Consider the following 27,576-nt stretch of genomic DNA (forward strand, 5'->3'; position numbering starts at 1 on the left):
TCTATCGGAGTCGTGAGGATACGGTTTTATTATTCTATAAACGTTCTTTCTTTACCACCACATTGGACAATAAAACGAAAAGGTGTCCTATCTTCTTCTACCATTTCTTTAAAACAGGTAATTTTAACACGTAACCTAAGTAATTTTAACACGTAACAAAACTACGAATGAAACATTACGAAGAATGTATTCACAAAAATCAAATTCGATAATACGCAGTTTGTGGCACCTTTTTCTGAATGTTATTTCGTTATGAAAAGTTTTATCTTCATAAGCACTATAAAACCAGCGTCAGGTTCACGAAATTTCCACAGTTATATGGGCAACATCGCGTTTACGAATTTGCAACCATCAAACCTAAGCTTTCAAATAGTTTAAATGCCGTTGTATTTCAGGAAGTCCCTTGAACAAGCTGATGATTTTTCCAACAAAGACGGAGCTGGTATGCGATAATTGTAATTTGCTTTATCCTCGCGTGGCCGGAAAATGTGGCACATATAGATGCGCCGTGCCGCAGTTGGTTAGGGCGCATGCCTCCAATCCAGAGGTGATGAATTGAAGGCTTGTTGCTGCTACCATTGTGGACGTATGTGTTGCTGGGCAAGACACACAACGGCAATTGCTCTAACTCAGTGATCATTAATGGGTTGTCTAAATTGTCAGCCACATATACACAGAACACCCGCCTTTTGCCTGCTAGCTGTCGTTTTCCGGCGCGAGATAAATGTTCCTTTGCGTTTAACATCATTATTACTACATTTATGTTTACAGAGTTGTTGCAGCACTTGAACATGCAGAACTAGATTTCTACAGAAATACAACACAGCAAATTCTTGAAAGAAAAAATTGCTGCGAAAAGGCAAATGGCATTGCCAGGAAATAAAGTGCAAAAAAATAAATTTTATTATCTTTTTACATACGATAATGAAGATCAAAAGAAATAAAATAACTAAAAGAATTTACAAAACGACAATATTTAAATATAAATCAGCTTTCGGTAAAAAACAACGTTAATTATATTAACTATGATTAAAACTAATTTGGAAAAGTGTTTAAAGTTGGTTGATTAAACACACTTTTAATAAAATGTTTGTAAAAGGGCACCGGTTAAAATCTGAGCTGCTGTTGAACCCATTTTACCTTGAACTCAAATTAAATTGTAAATATTTAATTAAGAATTACTCTATAAGTGGAGTACTGCGATCACGCCACAAACACGCTGCAGCAGACACATATTTCAAATGTTCTGGTGTAATCGCGACAGTGCGTCACCTATGTCGACTACCGTGTACCTATGTCGACTCCAAGAGTCATAAAGTAGGTTAAACTACTCGGCATTTTTGTGTTTCTGGATTAAGGCAGTGGCCTCAGCAAGTAGTCATATGAGGGTAGCCAACATGTTGGTTTTGCGTGATATGTCGGTTACAAGACAGAGTGTATACTAAACACGTACACAATTTAAATGTTAACTAAATACCCATTTAAATATGCCACTATTGAAGTATGGTTCCTATAAGCTGAATGTGGAAAAACTGTGTTATTGCTGACTCCCCAAATAAGTTTATCTATACGTATTTTGAAATTCGAACAAATTGTATTCAATCTGGGAATTTACCCATAATTACGTCATAAACAAAAAGAGGAAAATTCAAAGATTATGCATGAATAGACTCCAGGTTAGAAATGTAGTTTATAGAAGTTAAATTACTGATTGAACTATAATTTAGGATTTAAACTTTGCCTAGATATGTATAAAAGCGTATTTTTTATCGCGACCAAAGAATATACATAGCACAGCCTATTTTTCGCTGCGAACAGCGAAAAACACCCGCAGGGTATCATCGCCCATCGGCAAAATGATAAACATTTTCGAGAAATTTGAACCGATTTAGGAGTTTAATGCATACCAAAGGTATCAGTATATTAACTCGATATGTGGTAAACACTTAACTGTTATTGAAGTTTCCCTTTATTGACGTCATCGTTGATGTACGTCACGCCGCTCACGAACAACAAAAATCGTGTGTGCGGCAGACGTATGTAAACACAAACATTAAAAGTTGTTTGTCGCGAGAGCGCGGTAACACAAAGCAAATTTCAAAACAGGATATAGTTGTTATGGTTGATTGAAAGATGTTTGGTAGAAATTAATTGTGATTTTTCTGCATTTCTTGTTGTGTTATTCAGTCAATGTAAAACTTAACATTTTGTTTATTGCATAGCCTATATATAAGTTATAAAGGTTTTCCAAATGGGGCAAAAGTTTATGGTCAATATTTAATATAACTTGGTAGTCGGTTAAGTCAGATAAATGCCTATAAAACTACCAACCAATGCTTTAACAGATCATCAGTGTTATAACAACTGTCATTGCTATGCCATGCGAGGATAAAAAAGTTACATTCATTAATTTAGGTTTTTAATTTACAAACCACTGTTTTACAGATCTTTTATAATGTTCATCTGTGCTGTATAAAATGTTCTAACACCAAAGTCGCAGAACTTATTATCTCAAGTCCTAAACATGCATGGTTTAAAACATGGAAAGATTTTACTTGGCTACCAGAAGCTAATTCGGTCAAGTATTGGTCGTAATATCTTATGCTCGAGGTGCATTTCAACTCTTCATTCTATTTTCCCAAAGCACGAAAACTTTGCTATAAGACACAATGGACCTAGCAAAGAGCAGCAAGAACAAATGCTTAAAGCCATTGGTGTCAAGGTATTTATATAGTTCACCAAATGTTGGGTGCAACAACCACGCTTTATATTTTGCATTCTTTCCCACACTTTTCATCCATAGCGTGTTTTAACAACTGTTGTTTTGCTATTGAGTACCATTTCCCAAAGAGATAAATAAAAATTATGTTATATAATGATAATAACTTCTAATTGTCTCTTTAATTAAGGTAGCGATGATTAAAGAGAAACTTAAACAGGCACTGAAATACAGAATTTACTTTTATAGACTAGGCCAGTGCTCTTCAACCGCATCAAAATATGCCAGGGGTGCACCAGTACAAAAGTGTATACAAGGGTGCATCACAAACTTCAACAATTTTCAGCAATAATACTCAGTTTTGAACATTTTTAACAAATTTAGCCTTTTTTTACAGTTTTTTTTATATGAATTCTATATCTTGCATCACAGGGAATTGCGAAACGTTATTAGTTTTACGTTAAAGCAATCAGGGGTGCATGAGTTTGTTGCAACAACTTTAGGGGTCCACCAACCCAAAAAAGGTTGAAGAGCACTGGACTAGGCTATAAAAATTACCTTCTACTTGTCTCTTCGTATGGCCTAGCTTTTAAAATTTAAACAAATGTTTTACACAGGACACCGAAGACATGATAAATCAAACCATACCAAAACAAATAAGATTAGGGAAGGATCTGGATCTAGAGGACACTGTTTGTAAGTCATTAAATTATGTTTTATAATGTATCTAGTGTAAAGGCGAAAATTTTAATGACATGACACATATAATAATAATGATGTCTGTAATTCGTAGCCAATATGAAAACATGTGATTTATTTGTAAAACTTGTATCAAAGTTTAAGTTGGCTTTATGTATATGTATGTGTTTTGTACTAACAGTAAGTTTTATAACCATAATGATTGTGTAAACTTACTAGATATGAAAATGAAATTATACACAGTGATTATATATTTCAATTGGTGGCTATATTATATGTTTTTTAGTTTGTTGTGTAATGCCGAAACAGGTTATAAGAAATGATTCTTATCTATGTCACAGGAAATACATATAACAACAAACAATCATCACAACATGACTGCGTTTGTTTTGTTTCTACTACTTTTGTAAAATGCGTAACTTTTATTCACGTTATTTTGATTTTTTTTCTTAGGTGAAAATGAAATTCTTGATCGTTTGAATTTGATAGCAAAGCAAAACAGATGTGATTGGAGATCCTTTATTGGAATGGGTTATTATAATTGCTCTGTTCCACGAACTATTGTTCGAAACATGCTGGAAAACCCTGGATGGTAAAATGTTAGATGATAGATATTCCATTTTTACCATGGTTGGTTTTAATGGCATCACTTAACAACTGATCCAACCCAGTGGTCACTATTGGGTTGTCCAAATTGCCAGCCATACATAAAATCATTCTTCTAAAAAATAATCTACCACAAAGTTACTTTTTCAGACATTTTAAAGATTATTGAAATTTATTTATATGTACATTACTTTCTGACAGTAATACAACAAGTTGTGTGGTGTATAGCACAGTAACAACTAACAACATTCCATGGCCTTACTTCTGTGCCATACACTCTAGTTAACAGTCGTGGCACAGAGGTACTGTCAGACCGAATGTAAAATGCCACTGGCCTCTGTTGTTTTATAGACAAGATCCTGTGGCTATGCAAGTGTATTTTACTTTAATATTCCCCATGTGTTATATATAGTGCTTATAACATACATTTCAGGTCCACACCTTACACACCTTACCAACCTGAATTAGCCCAAGGAAGACTTGAAAGTTTAATTAACTATCAGACAATGGTTGTGGATATGACAGGTAAAGAACTTATTATAACACCATGCAATTTACCAAAAAAAGCTGATATTACTTTTATTTAGGGTGGCATTACCTATGTCCCCTATAGGTCCCCTGTTGTTGCTATTTCTGTGTTTTTTACAATTATAAGTATATACTTAGAAATTAAAAAACACTTGAGAAAATCTCTTCACTTTTTTAATTTACACAAAAAAAAATTACATAGGTGAGGTCCTAGTCCCATCCAAACACTTCTACTGCGTAAATTTTTACAAAAAAAATCTTTTTGCAATATATTTGTATTACTTTAAATTTTTCAACACATTTTTTCACAAGGGCTTGACATTGCCAATGCGTCTTTACTTGATGAAGCAACTGCGGCAGCCGAAGCAGTTTCGCTTTGTTTCCGTCACAACAACAGACGAAAGTTTTATGTGGACGAGAAAATTAATCCTCAGGCTTTAGAAGTAGTTCGAACTCGCGCACAGTAAGAATTCAATAGGCCCATTGTATGTATTCTATATTGTAATTTGCCACCAAGGCATGCTTGTGGGTAGTCTGGTGCACATGCTCTAATCCAAAAGTGAATCTTAATCACATATTAAGTTATAATTTTGAAATACATTTTTAATGTCAAATATTTTTTAACTTTTATAAAATGTGAAACTCTTGCCGAAATTTAATGTTAAATCTTATGTAAATTATTATTTTACTATCTTTTTAATGTAAGATTTTTGACAACTCTATGTAATGTGTATATAAATAATGTGTGCTAAAATTCTAGTTTACAAACCTTATCTAAAATACAATGTATGACTCATTTAAGTAATTACCATAAAACTTCCTGCATATGTGAAAGTGTCCATACTGTATTTCAGACCTCTGTATGGTATGTTTTCTAACAGGCTTGCTCTTTTTGTTACATTATTCATGTCCCACAGCCCCCTAAATTCACATACTACAGTATTATTGGCCCTAACCAATCTCTTCCAGAGTATTTTGGCCCAAGTATCTTAAATAATAACTTCCCATAATAATATACACCTCTCTTTCTACAGCAGCTTAAATTATTAATCCTACCAAATATTTTTCCCACTCTCCCCACTATTTTACCCTGTTACCTTTATATTCCATAGGTGCATATTTTTTAGGTGTTAAAACACATTATGTCACCCTTATTTTAGACATTAAGGTTACACCCCCCCAGGCACTCATTATTATTTATCAGTTGTTCCCTGTGGTATCATATATCTACAGATTCTATAACATAGATTTCGTATACTTTGACTGCCAACAATAGTTACTTTGAAAAGCACCGTTTTTCGTTTAGCGCTATGTAATAAAATAATGTATAAATTTTCTGTTCTAACACCAAACCCTGCCTCAAAATCCGCCACTGCTTTAACATAGCACACTATCTTAATAGGTTAATTGGGGTTGAGATCTTTGTTGAGAACATTGAGAGGATGGATTTCAGTTGTCGTGACTTCAGTGGTGTGCTGATACAATACCCCAACACTGAGGGAAGAGTGTTTGACTTCTCCCATGTGATTGAAGATGCACATACACATGGGGTGAGTCAGATTATTATGGTATTGATGAATTTTATGCATAGGTGCTTCGTGCTTGCATATGAAGATTGTGGTATTAAGGATTGGCATTTCACGCATAGGTGCTTATTTGCTTGCTATTTATGCATAGGCTTTGTTCTGTTTGTTGTGTAGTCCTGTTATATATGATGTCATGTTGTATGGCAGACATTGTGTCAGCTCTTTAAGATCGAAAAAAATAACAATTTCCAGAAGATTTAATTTTTTCCTACTCATAGGCGGATTTATAATATTTCAGCGAGTCATCTAGTATGGCAAACTTGGTCTATTTTCAACAAAGTGTCAGAAACACACTATGTTTTTCATATTAGATGAGCAGTTCAAATATTTCTTACAATATGCATGGTTGCAGAAGTGATATAAAAATAAACGAAGAAAGACCGAACATAAGCAAGTTACTTACACCATGTTTCAAACCTTTCCAGTCTCTGGTGGCTTGTTCCACGGACCTGCTTGCACTTGCACTTCTAAAATCACCTGGTGAATTAGGTTGTGATGTGGCATTGGGAAGCAGCCAGAGGTTCGGTGTCCCACTTAACTATGGTGGACCTCACGCTGCTTTCTTTGCTGTAAGAAATGACCTCAAAAGACTAATGCCCGGCCGCGTGGTAGGGGTCACAAGGTAAGCTGCTAAGTTTCTAAGTAATATAACATCTTGTAATTTATTTAACTAGATTCCGCCTGACAGTAGGCATTATACATCATCATACTCATAGATAGTGATTACAATAATACATCGTAGAGTAGACCATAATGCAATCCTCTATTAAATTAACTAGAATCTATTTTTATTAACTAAAATAAAAAATAACTGGAATCTACAGGGAACTGATGACTATATTATATAACATATTTATGGCGCAATGCGTTTCAATCTTTTTAAGCAATTTTAAACACTGTACTACAGTATACAGATAGTTTCATGAATGATTTAAAACACAATAAAGGAAAGCGACTTGGTTGTTTTGTTTATAATTAAATGCATGCAATAAAGAAGCAACATTTTTATATATAGTAGAGTGGGGGAAGATGGGACATATTTAACGCATTATATCCAAATAGCCTGATTATGTTTTAAACAATGAACAACGGTCTGTGAAAGTCGTGAAGATACGGTTTTATAATTCATTGAATGTTCTTTGTTTACAACCAAATGAAAAGGGAAAACTAAACGAAAAAATGTCCCATCTTCCCCCACCCTACTATACATATTGGTAAAGTTTACATATATTACTAACGCCATGGTAAAGTAGTTGCTTATGGGTTGTCTAAATTGTTCACCATATGTTATAAAAATTATAAAAGTAAGTACAAACAAGTTACATACATGGTAACTCATAGGCAGGCTTGAGGTTTATGAAACAATCCATCTGTGTTATAGTAATCATTGCTCCGCCACACAAGGGTAAAAAATAAATCTTTCCTACAGAGATGCCCATGGTAAAAAAGTGTATCGCCTCGCATTACAAACAAGAGAGCAGCACATTCGTCGAGCAAAAGCGACATCTAACATATGCACAGCTCAAGCACTACTTGCTAATATGTCCGCCATGTTTGCTGTGTATCATGGACCTAAAGGAATCAAACATCTGGCAAACAGAGTCCATAACGCTGCATTACTACTTGCACATGGTGGGTATTAGTTATTGAAATAATCAGTAAAATAGTATTTTTTGTGAAATTCAATTTTTTATAAATACTTTTTTGTTGACACTGTAGTTAGCGTTTTGTTATTTCTTTTTTTTATTAAAGGAAACAGAATTATTTTTGTGGCAGTTTCTTTTCATTTAGGAGGTTGTACTCATGTTTAAAGTTATTTGTTTGGAAAGTAAAACCTCATTCATACTAGTCACTAGTCAGCATTACTTTTACACACTGGTTACGACTTACCGCATATGTGACTTAGTGGGTCATTTTTTTAAACCCAAGATTTGGACAACCCATTACGCCATTAGTTGTCAATTAATGTCTTGCCTATAGACACATGCACCGACAATGGTAGCAGGAACGAGCTTTGAACCTGTAACCTCTAGGTTAGAAGCAGGCATGCTAACCATTGTGCTACACATATATTTACCTGCTACCCACCATTACACCAGGTATACACAAAGCTGGCCACTACCTTGTGCATTCTGACTTCTTTGATACAATCATGGTACACATGACATCAGGGGTGCATGATATTTACCGAAGGTCTGGAGAGAAGAAAATTAACCTTAGAATTTACAATGGTGGTAAGGTAAGTGACAAGGGTGGGAGTTGAACCTTGTATTGTGATATCGCATTGAATTTAAATCACAAAAATTTTGATTGAGTGTAGTAGAGTTTATGTATAGTTTACCATGCAGTATATTCATTGAATTTTTATCTTGTTCAAATTACATTGTTTTACATTACAGTGTAGCAAAAACAGAGTTTATGTATACTTTTGTACACTGCAGTTTATGTTTACAAAATATGCTTTGAATTCAAATTACATTGTTTACATTACAATGTAGGGAGAGAATATATGTATAGTTTACACTGCAGTATTGTATATATTAAATTTATGTTGGTGTCAAATTACTTTAATTTACATAATATTGCAGCATAATCAAGATATTGTTGTTTGCATTATGCATACAACATTTATTTAAATTTTTTAACTTTACTGTAAATACTTTTAGTTGCTTAATCGGAAAATGAAATAAACTATATATAGATATATTTCTAGTTGTTTAAACTCATAGCATTAAGCTGGTGTTTTAATTAATAATTAAAAATTACCACATATATTGTGTATTACTGTAACATTGCTAAATAGTCTAACAACACTTGTCAATCAAATTCTTACCCATCAGCATTAGAATTCCACATAACATCTACTTTACCTTTAGATTGGTGTAGCGTTGGATGAGACCGTAGTGGAACATGATTTGGACGATTTACTTTATGTGTTTGGTTGTGAACAAACTGCAGTAAGTTGATATTTTGTTTATGAAAGTGTTTTGTTATGATACTTGTGAATTGAGTTGGCTCAATCTTGTTTATGTTTTTCAGCATTCTTATGCATAATCAATGCTAGTATCATACAAACCAGTGTTATATATACTTTACATTTTACTGGTAAATGTAAAATCAGAAATTTACCAGAAAAAATATATTGTTATTCCATATACGACAGTAGTTATTGCTACCCAATGAAATATTGATTAAAAGTAATAAAGTATGGAAATTTTCCAAATTCTCAATATTTTATTACAGGGGAAACCCATGTTAATAAATATGTAAAAAACTTGTAACATTTTGATGTAGGCTGAATTAGCTGCAGAACTTGGTGGGAAACTTGAAGGCCATCTCAGTGAATCTCCACTTAGAAGGAAAACCGACTTTTTGACGCACCCCATATTTCATAAGTAAGTCTAATGGGCCAGATTTGGCCTATTACCCTTGACTTCTAATGTACTGAATTAGTTCTTATGCTGCCAGGCCTAATATAAATGAAAAACAAAAGCTGCCATGCCTAATAAATGTAACATTATTTTAAATATAAAAAATGAAAAATCAAATATTGAATTTTGAATATTATGTTTATAACTTTTCCTACCAGGCCTTTTAAAAATATCATTGTTTTAAACCAGATATCGCTCTGAGACAAACATTGTTCGATATATGAAGAAATTGGAGAACAAAGATGTCTCTCTTGTTCATTCTATGATACCACTTGGTTCATGCACCATGAAACTGAATGCTACAGCAGAGATGGAACCAATATCTTGGAGGGAGTTTGCTAATATTCATCCTTTTGTTCCTATTGACCAAGCAAGGGGGTAAGATGTGCACATATATGTATATATAGTAAGGTGGAAGAAGATGGGACAACTGTGGTACATAATATTTAAATGTTCTGTGTGTTAAATGATTAACAACGGTCTATGGGGGTCGTGAGGATACAGTTTAAAAATTCTTTTAATGGTTTACTATCAAATGGGACGAGAAATAGAATGAAGTAGTGTCCCATCTACCACGCTCTACTTAATCTTATATAACTTACAAATAACAAAAAATAGAAAAATTATAATGCAGAAAAATATACGAAAACCCAGGATCTCACATTGATAGTCACATATATTACACAGATACCAGGAGCTATTTAAGGAGCTTGAACGAGACTTATGTGAAATCACTGGGTACGATAGTATCTGCTTCCAACCGAACAGGTAATTAAATGAATTCTTGTGATAATAATTTACAGTTAGTTTCCTTAAATTACAAGTGAGGTATTTTTGACTTTTTGAATTTTTTTTGTAAATTTCATATTTATTTTTTTAAGTTTTAACACAAACGCTATTTAAAACTAGTTCTATTAAACAAAAAGTCAAATGAAGTAAATTTTTTTAACTTCTTGACAATTACACAAAATTAAGTTACAGTTTTTAGGTAAAAATTTTACTATATTTAAAAAGTGTAACACAATACAAGTTTAATTACTTGTCATACAAATTAACACTAAAATTGAATTAATAATAATCTTAAATGATAGCCTACAAAACCATTTTAATAGCTTTAAAATGTTAGTCTGATCACTGTGACATTTCCCTTTACCCCCAAAGGGCATCTATATGTGTATTTTTTCCTATGTACAGATTAAACCATAAAATGATTATGTAATCTTTGACCTTAATTAAGTCAATACTTGCAGTTTAAACTAAATACCATGTACCTTGTTGAAGTGCTACACAGGTTAATAGCTGGTTGTAAATGTATTACCGGTCAATTGCATTATATTGCTGAGGTTTATGCTATGATGTAATAATGAGTGTATTGTTTTGGTTCATGACAACAAACATCTATTTGTTTGGTAACAATGCTATTTTCATATGAATCATGAAAACATTAGATTTCGCAGAATTGGCCCATAACCCCAAAGCCATGGCTTATAAGAAGATTAATAATAATACTTAAATCTTTTGTTTACAGTGGAGCACAGGGTGAATTCACTGGACTTGCAGCAATTAGGGCTTACCACAAATCTATTGGAGAAAACCAGAGGTCAGTTTGTCTCATCCCTACCTCTGCACACGGCACCAACCCAGCCTCCGCACAGATGTGTGGCATGAAAGTGGTGCCAGTGAAAGTGGACAAGTCCGGTTCAGTGGATTTATTGGACCTACAAAAGCTGGTGAGATTAAATTGTCTTTATTAGTATTATGAATAAATATAACTTGCTTTATCCTCGCGTGGTCAGAAAAGTGTTATAATACACCTTATGCCAGCTTATGCGAGGATAAAGCAAGTTACATTCATTTATTATGATACACAAGCAAAATACCAATACATCGAAAGATGACTAAATTTTTTAATTAAAAAAAAAGATGACTTAAATTAAAAAAAAGAATTATGATAAACAAATATGGAAGTTATGTTAAAGATTAGTTTCAAACGCCATAATTGTAACCTCCAGGCTTATAAGTACACTATAAATTATGATATCAGTATCTTATTGATGACCATAAATTGAAAAATGAAGTTAAATTTCAATTTAACCTCCAGGCACACAAGTATGCTGCTAACCTGTCAGCCATCATGCTAACCTACCCCTCCACTAATGGTGTATTTGAAGAAGGGATTCGAGAAACATGTGATATGATTCATGAACTTGGCGGGCAGGTGTATGTGGATGGAGCTAATATGAATGCACAGGTATGTAACTGCATACTTTTGCTGCCAAGCATATTATACTGATACTTGTATTTTGACTCTTCTGGCACAGGTTTTGGGTTTTACTGACTATTGTATTCTATGTGGGTGGGGTTCTACAGCAAACATATCATTGGACCTGAACTTTAGGACAGAGTTGGCTTTTAGTGTTAAATACTCTTTCTATTACTTTAATGTTTTTTCACTGATAAAAACATGCACATTTACTGGCAATTGCTTTTACTGGCAACCCAGTGGTCACAAAATCATCCATAAAGTTATTTACATAGTAACTTGTAAGTGGCACGAGGTGTTAGAAACAGAACACTTGTGTTATAACGACTGTCGTTTAGGGCCACGCGATGATCAGACAAGTTACATTTATTTACATTGGTAACTTGTAGGCAAGTAGGAGGTGTATAAAACAACACCCGCGTTGTCACAAACTGTTTTTTTCCAGCCATGCAAGGATAAAGCAAGTTACATTTCATTTACATTCTATCTTTATAGGTTGGTCTATGCAGACCTGGTGACTATGGTAGTGATGTATCCCATCTCAACTTACACAAGACCTTCTGTATACCCCATGGGGGTGGGGGGCCTGGTATGGGACCTATAGGGGTCAAAAAGCACCTGGTACCCTTCCTACCCACTCACCCTGTGGTGCCACCACCTGGATCCTTAGTTTCAGATGCTCGGCCACTAGGTGTAGTAAGCGCTGCACCGTGGGGCTCTGCTTGTATTCTTCCTATCTCGTGGACTTATATTAAGGTATAATGTGTTAGTATGCAAATTTCCTCAGCCAATAATTTAAAAAAATTAATAATAAAAATTTGTCTTGGAAAATAAGTAGCTATTATAAAAAAGTTTTATAAAATAAGATTTATAACAGGAAAAAGTCTTAAATCAGAAAAAAAATCTTATAAAGTAACAAAAAATGGTATTTGTTTGGCAGTGCTGCTGTCTGTATTACTGTTTGCGCTAAGTTATGTGGTAAACTGGTATAGTATTGTGGCATTTTTATAATAAAAACTTTCTTAAAGCATTTTTCATATTGTGAAATAGTGTATTTTCGAGGCCTGACTTATGTAATACATGTTTCCTTCTTAGTTAATGGGAGCTAAAGGATTACGAGAAGCATCGGAGATCGCGATATTAAACGCAAACTACATGGCCAAGAGGCTGGAAGGACATTACAACGTGAGTTTGTACTTTGTAATATAGTTTTTTATAATTCTAGTTTTACTGTCATATAGCATTACCATTTCTAAGTATGACGGCGTTATTCAGTGGATCCTCTTGTATAAAAAAACGTAATGTACAGTTATTGAGTCATGCCAGGTAGCAACAGTAACAAAATATTTTTTTTCATTCAAATTGCTTTAAAATGTTAAACAGTAAACTATAATCTATTTTTTGCATCCTTACCACATTTCTGTACTACTATAATCTAATCTCAATGTGTGTAGTTTTTAAATGATATTGAAATGTGATATAAGTTTTAAAGATCGTTTGTAAATACCGCATTTATTGCAGATTCTATACACTGGTACAAATGGTTTTGTAGCTCATGAGTTCATTATTGATGTTCGTGGATTCAAAGCAACAAGTAATGTAGAAGCTGTTGATATCGCTAAGAGGTTGCAGGTGAGTTTTGTCAACTATTTGATCAGAATTTATGTTCCGAACAATTTGTTTGATCATGAGCATGAGGTGTATAAGTTGGTGTATAAGGAGCCACCTCTATTATAACTGAACAGTGAGCATAAGATGTGGAAATACATTATGTATGTTCCTTAAATGAGAATACTCTTAACACAAACATTGCATTAGCATACTTTAGTTTTTTTTTTAATTTAAAAAGAAAAAAAGACAAAGCGTAACCTAAGCATTCTCTATTTATAAAATTACATCTCTATTTTTGCCACCATTTAAACATAGTGATGATGTGTAATATTTCTCCACACAGGATTATGGGTTCCACGCCCCTACAATGTCATGGCCAGTCACCAACACACTAATGATTGAACCAACTGAAAGTGAAGATAAAGAGGAGTTAGATAGATTCTGTGACGCCCTAATTTGTAAGTTGTCACTTGTATATTATGTTATGTGCTTTTGGACTAATGGACTTTCATTGATTTTTATTTTTCACATAAACAAAAAATACTTTATTTTATAACTGTATCCTCATGACTCTTAAATAGAGTTGTTAATGGATAAAAACTTTAAGGATATATGGGATGATTTAATTGTATCCATGTTAGTTTTATCTCTTTTTTACTGGATACTCTGACAAAATGGCTAGCGCGCATGCCTCTAACCTATAGGTTACTGGTTTAATTTTTGCTGCTGTTACCATTGTGGGCATATGTGTCCTTGGGCAAGATACTTAACGACAATTGCTCCAACCGAGTAGTCACTGATGGGTTGTCTAAATCGTCAGCCATACAACCTGTGTTATAATTGCAGTGACTGTTTTTGCCGGGCCATGCAAGGGCAAATAAGTTACATTAATTCTTTAATTTTTAGCAATAAGAAAAGAAATCAAAGACATCGAAGATGGAAAGGTAGATAAAGAAATCAACATGTTAAAGATGGCACCTCATACGTTGGAAAGTGTATCCGCAGATAACTGGCAACAACCATATACTCGTAAACAAGCTGCTTTCCCATTGGTAGGCATGGATGGGGTGTTTGTATTTAGAATTAGTTTTTTTTTTAGAAATATTACATGTTTTTTGAAAATGATCGTATTTTTTACAAAATGGGAAAAAATATATAGGTGTTTTTGATAGAATTTTGGTCAAACAGAAGATAAAGAAAACTGAAATTCTATAATACTAAAAATGATTTTTACTTTAAAAGCTAAATTACCAAAATAGCATTAACTTGACTTTTGTTTAGCCGTATCTCAAACCTGATGACAAAATGTGGCCATCTACTGGTAGAATTGATGATATTTATGGCGACAAAAACTTATTTTGCACCTGTCCTCCCATGGAGGCCTATGAAGAGGAAGAAGAATAAATCCTTCAAGATTTGGATTTACGTATCCTGACGTCTGCGTTAGATTGTTGCACAGTCAGCGTTGTACAAAGCATTGGTTTATTTATTGTTTGAGTTTGTTATTTTTTCATTCTCAGCTCTACATAAGGAATTGTCTGAGTGGTTACTGTGCCTTGTTATTTACACCACTACAATTTTACCTTGTATGTACCAAGTCATCACCTTTGGTGACCTTTATACAAAGCATGCACTAATCCTAGTTATTTTGCGCTGCCTCGAGTTCGGTGTTTCAAGTTAACTGAAAACAAAATAACACAGTAAGAAGTCTCGTCCTTATTTATTACAAAGTAAAAAAATAAATAGGGACAGGTGTATTCATTTATTATTAAATGAGAAATATATTTTCTCACATAGTTCGTTGGAGTGGATTTTTTCGATTAGGTATTTTGTAGCACTTGACCTATAATGTTATTCGGTATTGTAAAGCTTATGCGCATTAGATCGGACCCAGATTCAAGGAATTTATCACAGTTTAAAGCGGCCGGGGTTTTGTATGTCATTTTGCTTACGTTGTATGTGTTGATAATTAGGAAACTAGTTCAAGTTTGATTCCGCGAAAAAACAGGCTGCGTCATATTAGGATTCCCCTAAAGCGAAAAACATACAAATTGTTGTTTTCGGTCAGGACGTTTTACTGAAAATACGTAACCAAATATCATGCGTATGTATGGTATGACATCTTTATATTACTTAAATATAAGGGTCGGTGGTACGTAAACTTAGGCTAAGAAACGGTAAACGTATAATGTTTAAAGAAGGGATAAATTTGCGACGCTTTTTGTCAGCAGTCAGCACGAGTAAATTGTCCAAGTTATTTATGTAAATTTAACGCATTGACTGTTTGCTTAAGAGAGCACTTGTTCACTAATTTTTGTATAAAAGTATGGCTGACATTTCGTCAACCGTTGTGCCAAAAAATCGAAGATGTACGTTAGAGAGAATAGAAAAGTTCATTTCAAATCATTATTTTACCGATGTCAATATATTTGGTAGGTAAGAAAACTATATAAATGGGTTTGGTAAAGTAAAACATATCTGCTCTTTGGTAATAATTGGCTGTTACTGACTTTTCACCTTTATTTTAATATGTTCATTTATGAAGCAGTTTATTTTGAACTATTGGTAGACTTTTTTGGGGCTTTTTTCAACCATGATAGTACATAATTTTTATCCATAGTTAATGTGCTTTCTTCATTCTTTAAATAACATAATCCTCGCTATTGCTAAGAAGAGATAAATTAAAAGTTATGTTTCGTCAACCCAAATTTGAACTATTTTGTTGTTGTCTTTTTAGGTTAAATCGCTCAAGTGAAAACGTTGAAAACATTCTACATTATGGACCAACTGACAGAATACCAATATCAGCAGCTATTCAAGATTTATCAGCTTTCAAACCTGTTAAAACTGGAGATTCTTTTGGACCTACGTAATATGTTTATTGTTATATTTGCTGTATGGATATTGAATAAACATTGTTAAAATACAGTTTAACCCCAAAGACCACTTTGTTTAATGCATCAAATATTGTATAGTTTGGCTCTGCTTGTTTGCATAGACACCTGATACCCAGGATAAACTTGGTTTAAAGTATAGACACATAGCAAAAATGACATGCCAACTCAAATACTCAATCATTACGCATTTTATCCTGCACCACACAAGTCACCAAGCATGCAACAGTGTTTATCTTTTAATATTATTATTGTAAATAAAAAAGTTACATATGTGGTAGTTGGTAAGCCGACATGAGGTGTATGAAACAGAACGTCTGTGTTATAATGACTGTCATTGTCCTTGCCATGCAAGGATGAAACGTATTACATTTATTTATCTAGATTAATATATGAATCTTTATCGAATTATCCTGCTACAGAAAGAGGAATAGGTTCCATTTATTTGGTCCCTTTAAATAGTGCATGCCCGCTATGTCCACTATGTCCGCTATATCCACTATAACCACTCTGTCTACTATGTCCACTATGGACATAGTGGACATAGCGGACATGCACTAATTTTAGGGACCCCCATTTAGCCATTCATTCATATCCTTTTCCAGTTTCAGCACCCATTGGTTCATCCTTTCTTTTGAGGTCCTGTCATCCTGGAAAGATGAAGATGTTGAGCTGGAGTGGGACTCTGGATGCGAGGCAATGCTGTGGAGAGATGAGGTCCCTGTCTTCAGTTTCACTCCTCGGGAGGATGAAGGATGTAGGAAGAGTTATAGATTATCAAAAGAAGAGAAAGAACAAAAAAGGTAAGTCATTTTGTAAAATCATTGTGAAAATGATATGCAACTACAGAGGTTATGGGTTCAAGACTCATCATGTAAAACCATTGTAAATGACTGTGTCCCTGGGTAAGCCACTTATCTGCAATTGTTCCAACCCAGTGGTTACTTCTGGGTTGTCGTAATTGTCAGTCCTGCTTCTGCATTGAACAACCCTTAAAATTACCAACAAAGTTACATATGTGGTAACTTGTAAGCGAGCACAATGTGTATAAATCACAACACGCGTATAGTCGTATTATAACCACTGTCATTGCCCTGCCACGCGTGAATAAAGCAAGTAACATTTATTCACACAGGTTACAATATGTGGTGGAAATGGCTTGCAATCGTGAACTTGGGGAAGGCAGTCCCACCATGATAAGCCCCCCTGATATGAACAAGAAGTTTTCTCTCAATAAAGTGAGAATCAACGTGAAAAATAAAGACTTAGAAGCAATTTTTCTTGACCTGCAAGTACTCTATGATATTACTAAGGTATGGGGTTTGTATATGTGCCTAACCTTAGTACGCCTGCTTCTAACCAAGTGGTAATGGGTTCAAGGCTTGTTGCTGCTATGATTTTTGGCAATTGTGTCCTTCGGCAATACACTTAACGACAATTACTCCAACCCAGTGGACACTAATGAGTGATTGAAAATAAAATCCCCCTCCCAAAAATGTATTTACATATGCTTGGTAGCAGAAGTTACAGAATATTTGGTGATATTGATATACATGTGACAACCTATTCAATTTTAGACACTTGGTGAGAACAACCAGCGAGGTATTGAAGCGATGTTTGTTGGAAACCAAATCATAAACACCCTAGTGACGCAGGATTGGTCAGATCATGCTGTGAAGGAATCACATGATTTATCAAAATCATATTTTAGTGAAAGGAATCATAAACTTCAACATCACGTGCACGCCATGGGACATTGCCATATTGACTGTGGTATGTGGGTAGTTGGCAGTGGTTTAAAGTTTATGTTATTGTTTCACTATTGTATTCTATGTGGGTGAGATCCTGCAGTGCGGCCGACTATGGGTCATAGGATATACCCCATTACCCCAACACCCATGGCTCTAGACCAGGAATGGCCCATTACCTCAACACCCCTATGTTAATGAAATGGCAAGCTTCACGATGCTGCATAAAATGCATTCTTTTCTATATATAAAATGCAATTAAAAAGAGTTAAAATACTACACACTGGAATTGTGGCTTTGAGAAAGACCCTCCTCCTGGCTGTTACTCCAACCCTGTGGTCACCAATGGGTTGTCTAAATTGTCAGCAATACATAAATCACCACAAAGTTACATGCGTGATAGGTTGTAAGATGGCACGAGGTGTATGAAACAAAACATCTGTGTCATTACTGTCATTTTCCACACGCGGATAAAGTAAATTACTTTCATTTATTCATTCATAAATGAATATTTTTAGCATGGTTATGGCCATACAGTGAAACAAGAAGAAAATGTGCCAGAAGTTGGGTGTCTGTGTTGAATATAATGAAGAGATATCCTGATTTTACCTTTGTGTGTTCCCAGGTTAGTCTTTTTTGTTTATACATGTTTTTCTAATACATAAAAACAAATAATACACCTAAAAAATAATCATTCAAAAAGTTACGTATGTGGTAACTCATAAGCGGGCACGAGGTGTATTAAACAGAACATCTGTGTTATAAGAACTGTTCTTGCCCTGCCATGTGAGGGTAAAAAGTTTTATTTAATCTGTGTGAGTGGCCAAACAGATATGACAATGAATGCAACTTCTATATCTTAATGTGACGGGCAATGTGTGCCTGGTATATAATTGGAAAGTGAATTTTCTGCCTTGCATTAATGTTAGTAAATGTTAGAACTAGTAAATTAGATTTGTTTTATAGGAATGTGTGTCTAGTTATCCCTGCCTCCCCTGTGGTTTAATAAGTTTGGTGCCCATGATTGCAGTTATGATTATGTATTTGTGATAACAGGCACAGCAATTTGCTTGGGTTAAATCAGATTACCCACAACTGTTTGAAGAAATTAAGTCCCAAGTTAAGAATGGGAGGTTTATTCCTGTTGGCGGAACGTGGGTGGAAATGGTGAGTTGTTTAAATAAACATAATTTATGTATATTGTTGCTACCAAGCATCCGGTATGTTATGCTTAGTCAGGGAAGAATTTTAAAAGAAAACTCCAAGAGCTTGCAACAATTGGCTAGAAGAGTAGAAAACTAAAAATCAACAAAAAGTCAAGATTGCCAGTCAAAGGGCCAGTAACAATTACAGATATAAAATATATGGTAAATGTTCATTTTTTTAGAATAATAAAAGCCCATACCGAATCCAGTGATTCCATTTATTGCGATTTTTACAGACGCTGTTTATTTTAACTTTCGTGTCACCATTAGATCAATTTTCATTTTTTGTTCAATACGAAAACACCAAAACCCACTACTTTAATTATCACCACACAGGATGGTAACCTTCCAAGTGGTGAGTCAATGATGATGCAGTTCTTCTACGGACAAAAGTTTTTCCGAGAAGAATTTGGGATAACGTGTGACGAGTTTTGGTTGCCCGACACTTTTGGTTATTCCGGAAATTTTCCGCAAATCATGAAAGAAAGTGGAATCGATTGTTTCTTAACGCAAAAGTTGTCGTGGAATTTGGTTAACAAGTTCCCTGTGAGTGGCTGTTCGGATTATTTCTGCTTTTGCTATTTGTTGCATATTTTATTCTATGTGGGTGAGGTCCTTGTCAAGGACCTGAGATTTGGGCCAGATTTGGCCCGTTAGCGCAAAAATTTGTTACATGTTACAAAACATTTTTTTGTTACAAAACATTTCAACTCCATATAAAACAAGTTTCCTGAGAGTAGCTGTTCTGTTTGTATCTACTTTTGTAATTAAATGTATTATATATTTTAACTTTTTATGACAAATGTTTTTTTTTCCAGCATCACACTTTCTATTGGCAAGGAATTGATGGAAGCAGGTAAGATGTCAGGAGTCAGTATGTTAAAATATGGCATAACTGCAACAAATCTATACTATGTTACTTCTGCTATCAGGCATAATGCAAATAATCTTTCAAGGATGGTATGAAAAACGTAGTGTATTTCCGACGTTGGTCTGCTATCTGGCAAAACTTAGGTCTTTTATTTAAATCTATACATGTGTTATATGGTAAAAGGGCATGCTTGTCATTATAATGTTCTGCATCCAAATAGCAAAATATAAAAACTATAATAATATAATAACTTTTATTTGTCTCTTTGATTACTGTAGCGATGATTTAAAAATAAAATGAGAGATAACGATAAAACATCATATCTGTTACATATAAATTATTTGATATAATAATGTGACTTGTTACATAGTGTTAATATATTTGCAGACAACTGACCCATTTTCCACCCGGGGAATCATATGGGATGTCTATGAAAGCTGAAGAGGTGACATATTTTATAAATTTAGTGTTTTATAAATCAAAACTAAAAAAAATTAAAAAGCACACAAAAGTAATTACCCGCAAAGTTATATGTTGTAACTCGTAAATAGCTAAAAAACTCACAAAAAAATAATTACCCACAAAGTTACATATGTGGTAACTCGGAGCACTAGTTACCACACATCTAACTTTGTATGAAACAGAACACCTGTGGTATAACGGCAAATCGATTCAATTAAGATATATCTTTCTGCTAAACACAACTTGTTTGCAGTTAATGAAAACATTAACCAACCATAAAGACAAGGGGAGATCAAATTCATCAATATTTCTGTTTGGGTTTGGTGATGGTGGTGGTGGACCAAAGTATGTTAAGTGAATTGTAGTGGGACCATTATGCACAAAAGTGGGACCGTGCTAATCAGTGGAATTACTTTTTGTAGAAACATTGGATTTTAGTTCATATCGGTTTTGTGAAAAATTTTTTGCATGAATCTTGCTATCTATTTGATTTTTATAGCAGTTTATGATGATTTTTATAGCAGTTTAAGCAGTTTATATTTACCTTTTAAATATCAATAATATTCTTTGAAAATACATTTTTGTCGCTGTGATTTCTTGTTATATAATATCTATTAAAACTCTATGCAACAGTGACTTCATGCTTGAACGATTTGAACGAATGAGAGACACAGCTGGTTTGCCTCGAGTTGAAATGTCAACCCCGAAGAAATTCTTTCAAGAAGTTAAGACAAAAAGCTCTAATCTTTGCTCATGGGTTGGAGAATTATTTCTGGAGCTTCATAATGGAAGTTACACAAGTCAAGCTATGGTAAGGTTTGAATGAATGTAACTTACTCGTGTGGCGGGCAAGGACAGTTCTTATAACATAGGGGTTCTGTATACACCTCAGGCGCGCTTACAGGTTACCATGTATGTAACTTTGTGACTGACTATTTTTGAGATTTTTTTATACTTTTGTATACAAGCCAGACTTGTTTTGATTACTTCACCATTAGATCAGTTATTGGCAAGCTCTTTTGGTGTCTGGTTCCATATTAGGTGTTAAGATACTGGGTTTGATGCTTGATACTGATACCATGTGGTATTGGGCCTTGGGTAAGACATCTAACATACTTCACTTATGAGTTGTACCACCCTGTGTGTTCGGCCAACTTTTACCTTCGTCTGAGGCCTTATGATGTGCCACACTAAACGGTCTCACCTACATAGAATAGACAAGGTTGTATTCTGTAACAGAAATACTCTGTGATTTTTTCTCTTATTTATGATGCATTTTAATTTTTTCCAGATAAAGAAACAGAATCGCAAGTGTGAGGTGTTGCTTCATGATTTACAACTATTGTGTACAATGGCTTGGTGCTGTAGTAGGTACAATGGAAATAAATACGATTACCCACACAAAGAAATTGATGAAATTTGGAAAAAGTTTCTTCTAAACCAGTTTCATGATGTGCTGCCCGGAACGTCCATAGAAATGGTATAATATTTGTAAAAAAGATTTCATTCTTTTTAGTAGCGTTAAAAATGATAAAGCTGATAAAGATAAGCTCTGTCATGGCTGTTTCCTAAAGGCATGTAAAGTTAAAGGGGCAAATTTCTGTTATATTATTGAATCTAACTTATTTATCCTTCCCTGGCGGGGCAACGACAATCGTTATGTTACAGGTATTCTGTTTTATATACCTCATGCTCGCTTAAACTAAAACCTTCTGTAATTTAAGAATTTTAACTTTGATTTTAACTTTTTTAAATTTCTGATGTTTTTTTTTTTTGTCATCCAGCAAGACTTGCATTTTTATACCAGATAAACCACAAAAAGATTACTTTTGATCGATTAATTTTTATATTTAGGTAACTACAGATGCTTTGAAGTTGTATGATGAAGTAATTGCAACTGCGGCAATGCTAATGAAAAAAGCTAAGGGTAGTTTAGGATTTGGAGATCCTGGTGGTGTGTGCCCTGTGGTCATCAACACATTGCCATGGAAACGAAAGGAGGTCATAAGTGTTAAGGGAGAACTTGGTAAATTTGTGTAGATTTGGTTAATTTTTATAAAAGTACTTTAAAATGTAGATTTTTATTATTTTTATGTTTTTTGGCATTTTTTGCATTTATCATTGTGCCTTTCTGCTTGTTTAAAAAGAAACTTTGTAAATTGTTGTGGATTTAGTCAATGTTGTTAAGGTACTCCAAATATTGGACTTTTCATTATTTTTATGTCTTTTATTTGAATGTTTTTCAAACATTTAATAATATTTGTCATTGGGCTATTTAAAGACATGCCTGTTTATTCATTAGCTTAACATCAGTTTCATTTTTTATTAAATTGCGTGTGTTTTGGTCTTTTCTTAATACTTTTCTTTGTATTTTCCGCAGCTTATATTGAGTGTCAAGCTACTGGGTATCAGGAGATCACTAATTGTAATTATACATCACCTGTGGTTGCACTGGAAATGGTAACTAAAAATAAATCCGAACATGCATACTATAATGAGTAAAAAAGCATGATGCTTAGTTATTGAAATAGTTTTATCACAAGAAAAACTAAAAATACCCGAGATTTAGATACTTGTATGTTTTTTTTGATGGGGAAAAGGCTTTTCTAAAAGTGTGTTGGTAATTGTTAAAAATAAGATTAGGAAATATGGGATATTATTTGCTAACAATATCCATCTTACCCCACACTATGATATAACAATTTATCATAATCACTCAAAAAATGTTTTAAATTTTTTTTGTTTTTAAATGTTTAAAAAGTTTTTTTATTTGTGTAAAGCACATACACATAACACATGCACTAAATAATTTTACAGGAAAATGGTGATATGGTGTTGAGCAATGGTTTGATTGAATGTAGGTTTGATAAGTGTGGAAGGATGGCCAGTTTATGCATTATGACATCACAAAATGGTGTTATATGTAAACAATGTGTGGCTAAGGATAAATATGCAAATCAGTTTGTTATTTTTGACGATGTCCCGCTATACTGGGATGCATGGGATGTTATGGATTATCATTTACAAACAGGGTAAGTTGGGATATTTTGTTCTAGGTTTGGTATTGTGGCTTAGTGGTTTAGGCGCTATCAGCGTAACTGAAAAGTAGCAGGTTTATGCGATGCTGATAAGCAAATGTGTGGTGTAAAAAAAATAAATTGGAATTTACCAAAAAAAACACAAAATTAATTATAATTTACAAAAACTGCAAACACATGATTGAATCTTAAGACAATTAACAAACATTCCTCTAAGAGTCATTATTCTAATAAAATTATAAATTACCTGTCACAGAAAAACATTCACAAAATGCATTACTATTTTTTACACAACTTTTCTGTGTTATTTAGGAAATATGTTACAAAACTGGTTGAACCTCTATGTATAAGTGGACAGTCCCAGTTACAAGCTTCATGCAAGTTTTCTTTGTTGGTTGGAAAGAAAAGTAAAATAACTCAAACCATTTCACTTGATGTTGGGTCACCACTGATTAAGTTTAAAACTGAGGTTGGAAATTTTATTTTATAAAGCTTTCATTTTCAAATTAAATGAATGAATGAAACTTGTCTATCCTCGCATGTCGGAGCAACGACAGTCATTATAACGTTAGTGTTCTCTTTTGCACACCTTGTGCCAGCTTACCAGTTACCACATATGTAACTTTGTGGGTGATTATTGTAAGTTGTTTTTATTCCTTAAATGTATAGCTAACGATTACTCATAAAAATGTGTAGCGATTACTTATAAAGACTACTGGGTTAAGGCAATAGCTAGCAGTTTTTTTAACAAGTTAGTTTCAATACCAAACGGCGATTGCTTAAACCCTGTGGTCACTAATGGGTTGGCTAAATTGTTAGCCATACAGATAAGAACCCACTCACAAAGTTACATACATGGTATAAGCTGGCACAAGCTGTATGAAACATCCAGGTTATAAGGTTGTTTTTCGGCCACATGCGGGGATAGAGCTAGTTGCATTCATTCATTTCACCTTGTATAATTTTTTATTTGCATAGGTATCATGGCACGAAGATCACAAATTCTTGAAGGTTGAATTTCCATTGAATATCCACACTAATCGTGCAACTTATGAAATACAATATGGCCATATTGAACGACCAAACCATCAAAACACATCATGGGACTCTGCCAAGTATTAGCTATTCGATACCTATCAAAATACCTAGTTTTACACACAGCGTGTGTATACAGACTGTTTTTTTGTTGCCAATTCCTTTCTTTCCGTTGTGTTAATTAACCTGATTTAATGTATTCGATAAAAAGATAAATAATGTATTATTTAGATAAATACTGTATTCGTTACTGTATTCGAAAAGATATTTAAAATTATGTTATTGTATAGCACTATAACATATATTTTACAAAAAAGCAGAGCTCCAGTAAATGGGCACATTCTATTCTGTATGGGTGAGGTCCGTGAGAACCTAGGATTGAGGCCAGACTTGGCCCATTACCCCCCAAAAATGGGCACATACATTGATGTGTTAAACATACCAAGCAAGGGTAAAATACAAATATTTTTATCACAGGTTTGAGGTATGGGCGCACAAGTGGGCTGATCTATCTCAACATAATCTTGGAGTTTCTATTCTAAATGATTCAAAATATGGATATTCATGTTTTGGGAATATGATGCGATTATCATTGTAAGTTATTTTGCATACTATATTTTGCAGATTCTACTTGAAGAACTTGGTTAATAAAAAGTTCATTTTTTGTTCATAAAAAAGCCAAATTTTTTAACTTCATATTTTTTTTGTTTATGAATTTTTCTGGTTTATGGACTTTTTTGTTTATTTGCTTCTCAACCTTTACGCCATGATTCCAAAGTAAGTCTGGATTAGTATTGATTGGGTTGTCTACCACTGAGGTTTACATACTCTATATAAAACTTTGTAATGGCTTACTTTTTACCACCAAGTAAATATTTTAATTGAGTACTTTGAATTTAATGTAACTTGATTTAGGTATCTTGATTTAAGACACAAATGCCCACAATGATAGCAGCGAAAAAAATTAACATGGGTCATTGTTTTTAGACTTCGTTCACCAAAATCTCCAGATGCGAATACAGATATGGGCGATCATGTGTTCACATATGCAGTCATGCCACATAAAGGTACAATTTGATTGAGCAGAAACTTTTTCTCATGTGAAATGTATAACTAGTGTGAAAAAGATCTTTTGAGAATTTTTTAATCTGTTATATTAAATGTTAGTTTAAGCTGAATAAATGTAACTTGTTTTATCTTTGCATAGCGGGGCAATTAAAGTCATTATTACACAGGTGTTCTGTTTCATACACCTCATTTTAACTTATTTGATGTTGTTAAACAGATGTATGAAATTTAGGCAATCCATAAGGTACCATTGGGTTGGAGCAACTTTGTATTTACCTTAATATAATTGACAGGTACATTCCAAGAAAGTGAAGTTATTCAGCAAGCATATCAGCTTAACTACCCCATGCTTGTTGATTATACCAGCAGTGGAACACTTGGTTATAGTTTTGCTAAAGTCTCAAGGAAGGAAATCATATTAGAAAGTTGCATGAAAAGTCAAATACATTCGTATGTTGTTTTTAAGTTTTAAAATAAGGCATTTGCTTATTCTTACATGACAAGGAAATGACAGTCATTATAACACGTTTGTTCATATTTTATACACCTCCTGCCACTTACAAGTTAATAATTATGTAACTTGTTGGGTGATTGTTTTTGTTTGTTTTTTTGTATGTCTGACAATTTGGACAACCTATTAGTGACTACTGGGTTTAGGGGAAATACTGTTTATTTGTCTTGCCCAAAATCACGCACACACTCACAATAGTAGCATCGAACTGTGCATTTATTGTATTAGTAGCTGTATGTTTACAATCCTATTTATCTACTTTTGTTTTTTTGCAGGAATGCTATTCTTGTAAGGTTGTATGAAAGTTATGGAAGTTCAGTTGAAGATGTTACAATATCCTTCCCAAGTCTTAAAATTGAAAAAGTTCATAGGTTTGTATGTTGGGTGCAAACATTTAACCTAAAATAATTTTACAATGTCAGTTAATTGGAATTAATATAAATGTAAAAGAGAACTTCTGGCAGTTGTTTGTTGTATAATCTTAAAAAGGCATACCACTAAAAAATTAAAAGATTTGTATATGAATAGATAAAATGCTCAAATGTGATCCAAATGTATGTATGGCAGACAAAATGTCAGTCCTTCAAGATCACAAATCAAACAATTGCCAGAAGATCTCTTTTACACTTACAATGAACCTGTCGGCAAAACTATATAGCTATATATTGAATGTTTGCTAAAGTTAAATACAGATATGTAACTCTTCTCTTATTATTTTACTACAGGTGCAATACTTTAGAAGATCTTAAGGGGGGGGTTAAAGTTAAAGGAAATTCATTCACTGCTAATTTTACTCCTTTCCAAATAAAATCCTTTATTGTGCATGTTTAATTATATCTGTAATTGAAAAAATGCTTTTTTTTTAATATTAATTTATCTGCCCAAGTGCTACGGCATTTAAACTAAATTCTGTATTGAATGAATGAATAAATGTGACTTACTTTATCCTCGCGTAACCGGTTTTGTGTATATTTTTACCTTTAGGCATAATTGGTCCTCTTGGCGCGAGTGCGCCTTTTTCTTCTGTTTCACTTGCATTGCATAAGATCAGCAGTTCTCGTTGGGTGTATGGTGTAGTAGCGTTGCGTTGGTGTATTGGATTACCGTGGTTAGAACGTTGTTGTATTTGGTTACTGTGGTCAAGACTTTATAGTGTGTTCGAGCGTTATTCTTACCGTTTTATTATAGTAGTTTTTATATGCCATTAAACTGTTTAGAAATCCTACACCAGTCTGGTCAATCGTGGTAGGCCATTTGAGCAGCGTCCCGGACCACACTTTACGTAACAACTTTTGGCGATT

At 33.7% G+C, this 27,576-nt stretch overlaps 2 protein-coding genes and 1 long non-coding RNA gene across 6 annotated transcripts in view; all 3 read left to right on the plus strand.

Moving 5' to 3' along the window:
• Positions 1-899, plus strand: part of LOC149735831 (uncharacterized) — a 34,303-nt gene extending 33,404 nt beyond the window's left edge. For all 3 annotated transcript variants that reach the window (XR_016385054.1, XR_016385053.1, XR_016385052.1), the window contains 2 exons: positions 396-442; positions 772-899. This is a non-coding gene — a long non-coding RNA (uncharacterized LOC149735831). The remainder of the gene's footprint in view (positions 1-395; positions 443-771) is intronic.
• A 1,522-nt stretch (positions 900-2,421) lies between these two features.
• LOC149735834 (glycine dehydrogenase (decarboxylating), mitochondrial-like) lies at positions 2,422-15,150 on the plus strand. The gene is made up of 21 exons (XM_089878318.1): positions 2,422-2,722; positions 3,337-3,415; positions 3,872-4,010; positions 4,458-4,549; positions 4,865-5,015; positions 5,955-6,102; positions 6,564-6,760; positions 7,568-7,770; positions 8,238-8,377; positions 9,015-9,095; positions 9,433-9,533; positions 9,759-9,947; positions 10,257-10,337; positions 11,098-11,299; positions 11,671-11,820; positions 12,328-12,588; positions 12,928-13,017; positions 13,354-13,464; positions 13,787-13,901; positions 14,350-14,495; positions 14,725-15,150. Exons 1-21 carry the CDS (start codon positions 2,525-2,527, stop codon positions 14,845-14,847), a joined length of 2,997 nt encoding a protein of 998 aa, XP_089734444.1. The 5' UTR covers positions 2,422-2,524; the 3' UTR covers positions 14,848-15,150.
• A 146-nt stretch (positions 15,151-15,296) lies between these two features.
• Positions 15,297-27,500, plus strand: LOC149735835 (alpha-mannosidase 2C1-like). Of its 2 annotated transcripts, none has more exons than XM_089878316.1 (23): positions 15,297-15,879; positions 16,181-16,312; positions 16,943-17,140; positions 17,473-17,650; positions 17,915-18,110; positions 18,604-18,710; positions 19,142-19,252; positions 19,627-19,836; positions 20,109-20,146; positions 20,549-20,606; positions 20,877-20,968; positions 21,257-21,434; positions 21,915-22,103; positions 22,478-22,649; positions 23,004-23,083; positions 23,441-23,655; positions 23,974-24,130; positions 24,640-24,776; positions 25,174-25,290; positions 25,684-25,763; positions 26,058-26,214; positions 26,551-26,646; positions 27,001-27,500. In XM_089878316.1, the coding sequence occupies exons 1-23, from the start codon at positions 15,770-15,772 to the stop codon at positions 27,104-27,106; spliced, it is 3,114 nt and encodes a 1,037-aa protein (XP_089734442.1). In that variant the 5' UTR covers positions 15,297-15,769; the 3' UTR covers positions 27,107-27,500. The 2 variants fall into 2 exon arrangements, with proteins under 2 accessions (XP_089734442.1, XP_089734443.1); XM_089878317.1 differs by having other exon boundaries at positions 15,297-15,875.
• The last annotated feature ends 76 nt before the right edge of the window (positions 27,501-27,576 follow it).

This window comes from Ciona robusta, chromosome 5, assembly GCF_009617815.1.
Source record: "Ciona robusta chromosome 5, ASM961781v2".
In the NCBI taxonomy this organism is placed as follows: Eukaryota; Metazoa; Chordata; class Ascidiacea; order Phlebobranchia; family Cionidae; genus Ciona; species Ciona robusta.

What these genes read in the sequence shown, in the direction of transcription:
- LOC149735835 (XM_089878316.1), top strand. Translation starts at nt 15,770, where the DNA reads ATGGCTGACATTTCGTCAACCGTTGTGCCAAAAAATCGAAGATGTACG. An exon ending in ACATTGCCATATTGACTGTG is followed by an intron (nt 18,111 to 18,603) that starts GTATGTGGGTAG and finishes GAATATTTTTAG; the next exon opens with CATGGTTATGGCCATACAGT. An exon ending in ATTTGGTTAACAAGTTCCCT is followed by an intron (nt 19,837 to 20,108) that starts GTGAGTGGCTGT and finishes TTTTTTTTCCAG; the next exon opens with CATCACACTTTCTATTGGCA.
- LOC149735834 (XM_089878318.1), top strand. Translation starts at nt 2,525, where the DNA reads ATGCATGGTTTAAAACATGGAAAGATTTTACTTGGCTACCAGAAGCTA. An exon ending in GAATTTACAATGGTGGTAAG is followed by an intron (nt 8,378 to 9,014) that starts GTAAGTGACAAG and finishes CTTTACCTTTAG; the next exon opens with ATTGGTGTAGCGTTGGATGA. An exon ending in TCTCGTGGACTTATATTAAG is followed by an intron (nt 12,589 to 12,927) that starts GTATAATGTGTT and finishes TTTCCTTCTTAG; the next exon opens with TTAATGGGAGCTAAAGGATT.